This window comes from Bufo gargarizans, chromosome 4 (genome assembly GCF_014858855.1).
Source record: "Bufo gargarizans isolate SCDJY-AF-19 chromosome 4, ASM1485885v1, whole genome shotgun sequence".
NCBI lineage: Eukaryota > Metazoa > Chordata > Amphibia > Anura > Bufonidae > Bufo > Bufo gargarizans.
The window spans coordinates 479748733-479760674 of NC_058083.1; the positions used below are offsets into that span (position 1 = coordinate 479748733).

General features: G+C 48.2%; 1 protein-coding gene across 4 annotated transcripts in view; it reads right to left on the reverse strand.

The window, feature by feature from the left end:
• HYOU1 (hypoxia up-regulated 1) overlaps positions 1-11094 on the reverse strand; it is a 47839-nt gene extending 36745 nt beyond the window's left edge. For 3 of the 4 annotated variants that reach the window (XM_044291468.1, XM_044291466.1, XM_044291469.1), the window contains exons 1-2: positions 10918-11045; positions 9473-9578 (exon numbers count right to left, since the gene is read on the reverse strand). In XM_044291468.1, the coding sequence (XP_044147403.1) occupies positions 9473-9545 (73 nt within the window). In that variant the 5' untranslated portion in view covers positions 9546-9578; positions 10918-11045. Of the gene's footprint in view, positions 1-9472; positions 9579-10917 lie in introns of all 4 variants that reach the window. The other variant, XM_044291467.1, reaches the window with a different exon arrangement.
• Positions 11095-11942: the final 848 nt, after the last annotated feature.

Below are 11942 nucleotides of genomic sequence, written 5' to 3' on the forward strand. Positions count from 1 at the left end.
CTAAACTTCTGTGCCAAAAGGATTAAGAGGATCTTCCCACGAGTCCCAGTGTAAGACTGGGGAAGGTGCTGCAGGAGGACAGGAAACCTAACCACACTGTTTGGATATTGACAGAAGGCTACACGCCGACAACAAGGATATCCTGTCTGTTGTGTGATAAGCGGGGCGGGAACCTGCAAGCACGGGAAACCTGCTCCTACCGCATTAATCTGCACGTTTAAAAGCGCCATTAATTACCCAAGTCGATGGCAGGTGTGATAGAAACTCACCATATGGTTGGAATCACATGCATTTTTGAGGCAGTTTTGAAGCCAAACCTGAGAGAACGGAAGCTTATGGGTAAGGTTCTACACCTGATTTTAGCTTTAGAAACCTGAATGTGCACTGGCATCCTCCTACAGTCCTTAAAGGGAACCTGTCATCAAATCCATCCTATTAATACCAGCTTACATGTCCGATGAGCCCCTGCTAGATAAATCTAATGTTCTCGCTCCCATGTCGCTCGGTGGCTTTATTGCAGAGAAAGATACAGATGGTTTATCCTCACTATCTGACTGGTGGGGGTCTGACAACTTGCACCTTTGCCGATTTGCCGCTTCAGTATAGCCCTGTTGACAGAAATTGGACCTATACAGATCTCCCTGTTAAAGAAATTTATCACCGGTCCGCAAAAATGCTGTGCTGCAGGTCCGAAAAGTGTTGTGGGGTCAATCACGCTTTAAACAGGTATAAATATAGAGTTCGGACCGCGCATATCATCAAGTTTGTATACTGGCCTTGATATGCGTGGTCCGAACTCTATATTTATACCAGATCTCCCTGTTATGCAATGGTCTTCACTGCAGTAACCAGCTCTGTCCACTACACAATAGACGGAGCCGTGGAGGTCCAGAATCAGAGGAGTGGGGGGCAGGGTGTCAGACCCCCATCAATCAGATATCGATGGCCTATACTGGAGATAGACCATCGGTATTAAAATAAAATAAAAATCCCTGTAATACTACCTTATTGCATGGCAACGGTTATGAATTTTGGCTAAGTGAAGGCTGGGTGCACACTTTGCAGTGGAGCGCTGCACATATAAAAAAAGCAGAAAGGCTGCAAGTGTTTTATGGCGAATTGCTGTGGTTTTGAGATGCTGTTAATAGCTGTAACGTACAAGAGAATCACTGCCAAAAAAAACACCCCACACTTGAACCGCACAAGTCAATTGAGATCTTATAGGCCTCTTCCACATGAGCGATATGGATGGTGTCAGGATCTGTTCAGGGAAAAACTAATGGTTTTGCAGGCAGGTTCAATCAGCTTATTCTGCGACTGCGTTCAGTGCTTCCGTTCAGATTGCACGAGTTTTTCACTGAAGAATGAGCTATATCTCCGAGCGGCCATCAGTGAAAAACACATTGCATCCGGAGGTCTTCCGTTTTACACACAAGCTCCATTCACTTCTATGGAGCCAGAGCTGCGTGAAAAACCATTACAGAATGTGCTGCGATTTGTGCTGAACGCAGATGACACGTGCACAGACCCATTGAAATTAATGGGTCAGGATTCAGTCCGGATGTTGTGATGTTCGCTACATGTATCTCAACCAGATGGACTTGAATGGGGCCCGCGATCTGCAAAATACGGCAACAGATAGGACACGGAAGCGCTTCTGTGGGCTCCGTTCCTCCACAATGCAAAAGATAGGACGTGTCCTATCTTTTGCTGTATTTTACGGATTGCAGACCCATTCAAGTCAATGGGTCCGTGCCACAATACAGGAACACTGAGCCCTTACGTTTGTGTAAATGAGCCCTTAATGAGAGGGGTGCAGCCTCACATAGCACAGCACGTTTCACAGGGCCAAAGATGCCTATAATGCATTAGCAAGCATGCCGGGTAATAACCTGGGGGCATCTAAGGCTACTTTCACACTAGCGTTAATGTTTTCTGGTATTGAGATTAGGGATCGACCGATATAGATTTTTTAGGGCCGATACCGATAATTTGTGAACTTTCAGGCCGATAGCCGATAATTTATACAGATATTCTGTGAATTTTCATTTTTGAAAAAAAATAAAAAAAATTCCCACAAATCTGCTGAAAATTAATTTTTTTTTTTGTAAATCTTTCTTTTTCATTTATATTTAATATTTTTTTTTTTTTTAACTAACTTTTAGCCCCCTTAGGGACTAGAACCCTTGTCCTATTCACCCTGATAGAGATCTATCAGGGTGAATAGGAGCTCACACTGTCCCTGCTGCTCTGTGCTTTGTGCACACAGCAGCATGGAGCTTATCATGGCAGCCAGGGCTGCCATGGTAACCAATCGGAGCCCCAGCATTACACTGCTGGGGCTCCGATCGGAGGAGCAGGGGAGAGGGGATCCTGTGGGGGGGCGCACTGCGACTGGGGTGGGGGGGCCCTATGCGCCACCACTGGTGATTACTGGGGGGGGGAGGGGGGGCGCACTGTGCCACCAATGTCTAATACTGGGGGGCTTGGGGGGGGGCGCACTGCACCACCAATGAAGCTTAATCTCCAATTTATTCATATACAGGAGGCGGGAGCTGGCTGCAGAATCACATAGCCGGCTCCTGGCCTCTATGAGCAGTAGCTGCGATCCGCGGCACCTGAGGAGTTAACTGCCGCAGATCGCAGCTACAGCTCATAGAGGCCGGGAGCCGGCTGTGTGATCCTGCAGCTCCCGCCTCCTGTATATGAATAAATGAGAGATTAAGCTTTATTGGTGGAGCAGTGGCCATAGCTCCTCCCCTCCTCTTGTCACCTGTCCTCCCATTGGCTGGAGCGGCAGCAGCAGCAGCACAGGGGGAGGGAGACACTGCTCCTTCTCCCCTGTGCTGCTGCTGAGGGAACACGGAGAGCGCTGTCAGCAGCGCGATCTGTGTTCCCCATACGCTATCGGAATATCGGCAAAATAAATGCCGATACCGATAGCGTTCAAAATCCTGAATATCGGCCGATAATATCGGTAAATCCGATAATCGGTCGATCCCTAATTGAGATCCGTCATAGGGTCTCAATACCGGAAAAAAAACACTTCAGTTTTGTCCCCATTCATTGTCAGTGGGGACAAAATGTAACTGAACAGAACGGAAAGCTCCAAAATGTATTCCCTTCTCATACCGGAGAGCAGCATGCTAAGGTTTGATTTCCGTCCCGAGATGAGGAGCAAGACGGATCCGTCATGACCCACAATGCAAGTCAATGGGGATGGATCAGTTTTCTCTGATGCAATTTCTCTGACGGATCTGTCCCCCATTGACTTTCAGTGGAGTTCATTTCAGCGTCAGATTTCTGCTACAGGTCCTGCAACAGATATTGCCACCCTTTAAACAAATGCGGCACTCAGTGTTATTTTTCCCAATAAAACTGCAGGCACTTTTACCAGAACCTGACGGATCCCTATGCAATCTCCCATACGGTGGATCCGTCATAGCACTGTGGCACCCGTGATGAATGAAAGCCACAGCACTGATGTAAATTAAGATGTACACCGGCAGATGTGTCTAAGTCATCAATGTTTGGGGAAAACCGTATTAATTTCAATATTGTGCTTCTAAAGCAGCAGGTCACTGTGGTTTTTCTACCTTTTTTGCTCACCTTTTAATTTGAAAGCTGGGCTCACTTTAAGAATTTTTGGGATCGTGTGCCGTAGAGCTTTGACCTTCTCCCTTTCTCGTTTTATTTCCAGTGGTTTAAAAAAAAAATCTGCCGGTGTACATCTTAATTTACATCAGTGTTGTGGCTTTCATTCATCACGGGTGCCACAGTGCTATGACGGATCCACCGTATGGGAGATTGCATAGGGATCCGTCAGGTTCTGGTAAAAGTGCCTGCAGTTTTATTGGGAAAAATAACACTGAGTGCCATCAATATCTGATGAGTGGGGGTCCAACTCCCAGCACCCCCACCAAACTGGGCTGTGATGCTCAGACGATCATTGCTCCCTCTTAATATACCAAGCACAGGGTCATACATTGCGTTCTGGTGCCGACTTCCAGCGACAGAGCTGCCCGTGAAGAGCAATCCCATTCAGAGCTGCACAAAGGCCAGGTGACCGATGGACATGACGTCAGAGTACCCCTTTAAAGCAGTATTCCTAACTTGGCATTTATGGCATATCCACAGGATATGCCATAAATTTCCGAAGGGTGCAGGTCCCACATCTGGGGCAAATATCTCCATTTACTGCTGTGGGATTTCTGAAACCGGTTGAGTTCCATGGCAGTGTCAACTATTTATTTCTGGTGGCGTGTGACAGGGCCCCACTGATGATAGGAGTGGGCTCCAGCGGTTGGACCTGCACTTATCAGACATTTATAGCATATCCTGAGGATATGCCATAAATGTCCAGATGGGATTACCTTTAAAAGGATTGTCCAGCCTTTAAATAATGGCCTATACCTAGCTGATCAGCTGGGGTCCAACACCCTGCTGCAATACCAATCACAGCCACTATTCAATGGAGGGCGCTGTTCTTGGTATGCTACAAGAAGGCCGCAGCACAGTTGATCGACGAATGTGCCGGGTGTTGGACCCCTGGCAATCTGATATTTATGAACTAAATTTTCTTCAACTAGGTTGCCCCCTTTTAGGCCTCATGCACACGACCGGTGTTTTGCAGTCCGCAAAACACGGATGGAACGGCACGGACAGCCATTGATATAACTGCCTATTCTTGTCCATAAAACGGGCAATAGGACAGCTTATATTTTTTTGCGGACCACGGAACAGAGCATCGGATGCGGACAGCACTGTGTGCTGTCCGCATCTTTTGCAGCCCCATTGAAGTGAATGGATCCGCATCCAAGCCGCAAACACTGCAGCTCGGATGCAGACCAAAACAATGGTTATGTACATGAGGCCTAAAGTGAAGGAAATCCTTGACTAAACTAAAGGTTGGAGCACTTTATAGAATGCTGGCAGAATCCCCTCCCTGCTGATGGCCTCCTCTGATGGGACTGGGTACAAGATGCTTCCGGGAGACAGCAGCACATTGTAGTGATGTACAGATTGTCTGAACTGGAAAAGCAGCGCCCATCGTAAAGTTATAAAATAACCCTAGTACATTTAGCACGTGCAGACCAACGCCTTCCTCCTATTACATTGTGTGCACTCGTAAAAGTAGTGAAAGTAGTTCCTATTTTTAAATTTTCACCAACTTCCCCATTCTTTTTTCTCACAACTAATCACTGATCTGCAGAAGACACCAGCCACCCCAATCACCCAAGACTATACAAATTCTATACAATAACCCCTAATAAAACCAACTTACTCATTAAAAAAAATATATAATTATACTATAAAGAAGGGCAGAGATAAAAAAGACAAATGATCTTAGTAGACCCCCCCCCCTTAAAAAAGTTGGAGACATTAATCCCTTAAAGGGGTTATTCGCCTTCTTGTAACTGACTGGTGGGGCTCCGACACCCAGGACCCCCGCCAATCAGATGTTTGATAAAACACCAGTGTTCCTGTGAGCGCCGGGCCTTCTTGCCTTAGGCCAGTGACATCATCATGACCATCGGCCACGTGGCCTTGTGCAGCTCACCCTTCACTAGAGCTGCGCCTAGGCCACGTGACCAATAGTCATGATGTCACCGAGAAGGCACCAGTTTTTTTTTTGTTTTTTTTCAAACCGCTGATCAGCAGGGGTCCTACGTGTCAGACCCCCACCAATCAGATGCTGATGACCCATCCAAAAGATAACCCCTTAAGGACTGAGCCAATTTTAACCAGAAAGGGGCATATCGAATACATTAATTAATGTGTGGGTCCCACTGCTGGGACCTGCAAATATCTCAAAAACGGGAGCACATCTCATGGCCTCTGCGACTTCTAGAGAAGTTGAGAAAATAGCCAAGGGTTCCAGTTCAGGGCTCCACTCCTGAAAACAGGTGCCGAGGTGGGGCCCACATCTACTGGACATGTCTTTTGAATATGCCATAAACGTCTGTGTTGGGAATACCCCTTTAAGGACCAAGATATGTTTGTTTTTGGCTTTTTGCCTTTAGTCAGACCCCCAGTGATCTGAGAGAAGGTCAAATACTTAATTTCCAGAAACCCCTTTAACTATACCCATGTCTAATCTATACTCCCCAGCACCCCACCCACAGGTCCACATGACCCTGAGAAAACCTTGACGACCTCCGATATGGCCATGAGTCTCGGTGTAAATCATATCACTTGGATTGGCCCCCCAGAAGTCCTACGCAGACCTTCCTGTATACTGTAGGTGGCGAGGAAAGCTCCTGTAGTTTGAGACCGGATCCTAATCCCTACTGATTGCAATGCTTGGTGCACGCAGGTTACAGGACTTGTAGAAGTCCACAGGAGACAATTCACACGATGCAATGGACTGAAATGACGACTGTCCTGGAGGCAGATCCTGCTTGGAACTCTTTAGGACAAGGCGTGACCACGTTTGAAGCTCCATGTGGTGTCTTCCAAGGTAAAGCTACTTTCACATTAGCGTTTTTTTGCGGATCAGACATGTATCTGCAAAAACGCTTCTGTTACAATAATACAACCGCATGCATCCGTCATGAGAGGATCCGGTTGTATTATGTCTTCTATAGCCATGACGGATCCGTCTTGAACACCATTGAAAGTCAATAGGGGACGGATCCATTTTCTATTGTGTCACAGAAAACTGATCCGTCCCTATCGACTTACACCACATCGCAGACAGAAAAACGCTGCTTGCAGAGTTATTCTGTCCGCGACGGGAGCGCAACCAAACTGTAAAGGAATGCATTTTGGTGCATTCCGTTTCGTTCAGTTTTGTCCCCATTGACAATGAATGAGGACAAAACTGAAGCATTTTTTCCGCTATTGAGGTCCTATGACGGATCTCAATAGCGGAATTGAAAATGTTAATGTGAAAGTAGCCTAACATAGGAGGCAATCAGACTGAATGAGTGACTACCGGACCTCTGCTTTATAGACTTCTATAGGACTGCCACAGACAGCACTCCGTTATCTCAGACAGACCGAGGTCCATGGAGCAAAGGTCACACGTGGCACAGCTCCATCCACACAGGGGACTCGGGGATCCCTGTTCGTAAATGTATCACTTAACCACCGATGATATTAAAGGGGTTTTCTGAGAGTTTTATACTGATGACCTACCCTCTGGACAGGCAATTAGTATCTGTGGGGGTCCGACACACAAAAGATCCCTGCTGGTCAGCTGATTCCCACCGCAACCTTCTCTCTGCTCATCAAGACACAGCCCCATACACTGTATTCACTTCAATGGGGCTGAGCTGCTTCTAGGCCACATGACCAACATACGGTGACGTCACTGGCCTGGGCAAAGCAGAGAGCACTGCTGCCTTCTCAAGCAGCTGATGAGCGGGTGTCAGACCACCACTGATCAGGTACTGATGACCTATTCAGAGGAAAGGTCTTCAGAGAGAAACAAAAAACACACAACACACACACAACCACTGACAGAAAACCCCTTAACGACCCAGGACGAGAATGCTCGTCCTAAATCGCCAGCACTTAGCGCTAGAGGACGAGCATTACCGTCCTGCAGTCGTTCCTCCAGCCCCTCCCCCCCCGGCGTGCGGTGCCGCGATTAGCGGCAGAGATCCGGCTGTTACTGATAGCCGGATCCCTGCTGCATCCACCAGCATTGGTGATTATGCCAATGCCAGTGGATTAACCCCTCATATGGGAGGTTTGCTCTCCCTCACCTCATTCATCAGTCCCCGCACTGCTGTGGCGGGGACTCGATGGTTGCCATGGCGGCCCCAAGCCAAGCATGTACGGAGGCCTAAGAGGCCCAGCCCCCAGGCTAGGTCTCCTAGGCAACTGTTAGCGTCTTACAGTGTAAGACACTAAGGCCCCTTTCACACGGGCGAGTTTTCCGTGTGGGTGCAATGCGCGAGTTGAACGCATTGCACCCGCACTGAATCAGGACCCATTCATTTCTATGGGGCTGTTCACATGAGCAGTGATTTTCACGCATCACTTGTGCGTTGCGTGAAAATCGCAGCAAGCTCTATTTTATGCGTTTTTTCATGAAACGCAGGCCCAATAGAAAATACAGAATGCATAGTAAAATAGCGCTGAAGGGGTAAAATAAATAAAATTATTTAACTCACCTTAATCCACTTGATCGCGTAGCCGGCTTCTCTTCCGTCTTATTTGCTATGCAGGAACAGTACCTGTGGTGACGTCACTCCGGTCATCACATGATCCATCACATGATCCATCACATGATCTTTTACCATGGTGATGGATCATGTGATGACCGGAGTGACGTCACCACAGGTCCTTTTCCTGCACAGCAAATAAGACAGAAGAGATGCCGGCTGCGCAATCAAGTGGATTAAGGAGAGTTAAAAAAATAAAAATAAAAAAATTAACCCCTCCAGCACTATTATACTATGCATTCTGTATTCAGAATGCTATTATTTTCCCTTATAACCATGCTATAAGGGAAAATAAAATCTACAGAATATCGATCCCAAGCCCGAACTTCTGTGAAGAAGTTCGGGTACCAAACATGCCGATTTTTCTCACGCGCGTGCAAAACGCATTACAATGTTTTGCACTCGCGCGGAAAAATCCTGCATGTTCCCGCAACGCACCAGCACCTTTTCCCGCAACGCCCATGTAGGTATTAATATGTATTATAGAAGTAGAGAAATTGAAACTTGGAAATTTGCTAATTTTTCTAAATTTTGGGAAAATTTGGTATTTTTTTTATAAATAAAAATGATTTATTTTTTTACTCCATTTTACCAGTGTCATGAAGTACAATATGTGACAAAAAAAAAGGAAAAAATAAAAAGCAAAAAAATAAAATAAAAAATAAAACACTATCTCAGAATGGCCTGGATAAGTCAAAGCGTTTTAAAGTCATCACCACATAAAGGGACACTGGTCAGATTTGCAAAAAATGGCCTGGTCCTGAAGGTGAAAATGAGCCCGGTCCTTAAAGGGTTAAAGGGGTTGTCCAGCCTCACAGCAGTACTGTTCAAACCTCTGTGACAGCCAAGGCCTGTGATTGGCTGTAGTGGTCATGGGATCCAGCCGTTTCCTGGTCCTGCAGGGAACAGAGCAGCATCTGGACCCAGGACAGTTGAGTGACACTTGTAACTTTCAGGGGGCAGGGGAGGACCCCAGGGGTTGTCGGCTCCGAGGCTGGACAACTACTTTAACGGAAAAACCTGCTGTAGGGGCAATAAGGGTACAACCACATGGCGTGGTCATAGCGCTACCACTTGACCATAGTGCCTAGAGAAGGCTCCAGTTAGGACCGCACTGTTTAGTTGGTCTGCATTGTTAATGGCCGCGGCACGGTGTTGCAGGTGCCACACAGACACTGACCATGCAGACCAACTGTACAGTGTGGTCCTGGACTGGAGCCCGGGTGTCACGCGGTACTCAACTACATCAAGACCACACCATGTGGTCATACCCAAACACATGAACTGCACCATCTTACCTGTCTGGGAGGGCAGCAGGATTACCAGGAAAACGGAGAGGAGAGCACACAACGTCCAGGTCCGGAGCCCCATTTTGCAGGGATGACGTCACAAAGGATATACAACCTGCATAATGAGAAGAGTACACACCATTACTTCAGTACTCCAGGGCCAACCACTAACATACTTTCAGTAACAAACCCGCTTCTGCGACGAGACCGGCAACTGGATCAATGCAGCCACTAGAATATCTCACAACCTCCTGTAGTCCTTGCAATAGCAGCAAACTACCCAAAGCAGCCCAAATAACCCGCAGATGGCACGCTCTCCCAGTCTATATCCCACTAGTGCCCACATACAACCCGCAGATGGCACGCTCTCCCAGTCTATATCCCACTAGTGCCCACATACAACCCGCAGATGGCACGCTCTCCCAGTCTATATCCCACTAGTGCCCACATACAACCCGCAGATGGCACGCTCTCCCAGTCTATATCCCACTAGTGCCCACATACAACCCGCAGATGGCACGCTCTCCCAGTCTATATCCCACTAGTGCCCACATACAACCCGCAGATGGCACGCTCTCCCAGTCTATATCCCACTAGTGCCCACATACAACCCGCAGATGGCACGCTCTCCCAGTCTATATCCCACTAGTGCCCACATACAACCCGCAGATGGCACGCTCTCCCAGTCTATATCCCACTAGTGCCCACATACAACCCGCAGATGGCACGCTCTCCCAGTCTATATCCCACTAGTGCCCACATACAACCCGCAGATGGCACGCTCTCCCAGTCTATATCCCACTAGTGCCCACATACAACCCGCAGATGGCACACTCTCCCAGTCTATATCCCACATACAACCCGCAGATGGCACGCTCTCCCAGTCTATATCCCACTAGTGCCCACATACAACCCGCAGATGGCACGCTCCCAATCTGTATCCCACCAGTGCCCGCATACAACCTGCAGCTGGTAGCCAGGACTAGATGTGTACTCCCCACACTGTGTGACAGGTCACTTTGCATTGAAGACGGCCTACAACTAAGAATGGCACAAATATACATGCCACCCATGACTACACACGTGAGCAATGCTCATGGTCTTATCCGCTCTGCACAACTTCAGGACACCAAGAGGATACATGATGTCCCCAGGGGCCAACGTGACATCACCAGGAGAGTACACAATGACACCATGAGAGGCCACATGACATCACCAGGATACCTGATGTCACCATGTGGCCCACATGACATCACCAGGAGGATACCTGACGTCACGATTCCTAACAGATCTGGAATGGCTAGCACTATGCGGCTATGACTGTTCATCTCTGTTATAAGCGCAGTTCACACGGTGCACAGTATAAACGTCATTACCGCCCCTGCCCTATAGACTGCTGGTCTACCGAACCCCCCATTGCAGCAGCCTCTTTTCCCTGCAGGTGCACGGCTCACCTAGGCCCCTGCCGTGTGAGGACTGTGCCCCCGGTGCAGCTCTGCGCAGTGTCGGCGCCCTCCGCTCTTCTGGCCGCCAGTCACTCTGCCGCTCACTCACCTGTCTGCTAAGAACCCGGAGTGTCTCGCGCAGGCCTGAACGCGGCGTACGCTGATTGGTCCATTTACCGGCAGCTCCAGCGACAGCCAAGGGCGGACCTCCAACCAATCAGGCTTCACAGAAATTTCTGGCTCCCTCTTCCCATTGGTCCACGTTCCTTCCAGGGCGCTGATTTGTCCACGATTCTGTGACGTCACGCAGCCTAGAAGCAGTACCCGACAGCGGGCGGGTGTTTACAGTAGGCAGAATTTTGGACGGAGGGTCTGATGCAATGTGGTGTCAACGCTGTAGGAGGGAGCTTAGTGCTGCCCGGTGTATGAGAAACCGGCGAGAGCGTGGCGGAAATCACACGTGGTTTAGCATGCGTTTTTTATTTTTTTAAGGAGCACTATCAGTCTTTCCTTTCTAATTTTCCTTCTTCTTGGATCTTTTTATGGCTTTGGTTTAAAAAACTGCATCAAAACTAGTTGCCCCCCCAAAAAATCTGATTGAGGCAGGGGTGTGATATACCCATGATATAATTTCTATATAGTGCATTTGTATTGTGCGGTTCTGCTGCGATGCCGCTGCTAGATAGAGGGACAAACGCTATTAGAACAACTATTTGCAACTGGAGTGATATACCAACCAGTTGCCCTCAAAAAAATCTGATTAAGGGGTTCTATATACCTGCCTCCACAAACACTGCTCTTCTATAGGGACTTTGTCACAGGGTCATTTTGAAAATGACAGGCAGAGGAAGAGGCAGACTATTCCGTAGGGTCGGGCAGGTGCACCAGGCCGGAGCCTAAGTGAGAAGGTGCGTGCGATTAAGTCAAAGGACGCACCAGAGTTGGTTGAATGACTCACTCAGCCTTCCGCTTCTGCACCCCTTCATCCTCTGTATCTGCACCCTCCTCACTCTCTGCTGTGTGCACCCCCAAAG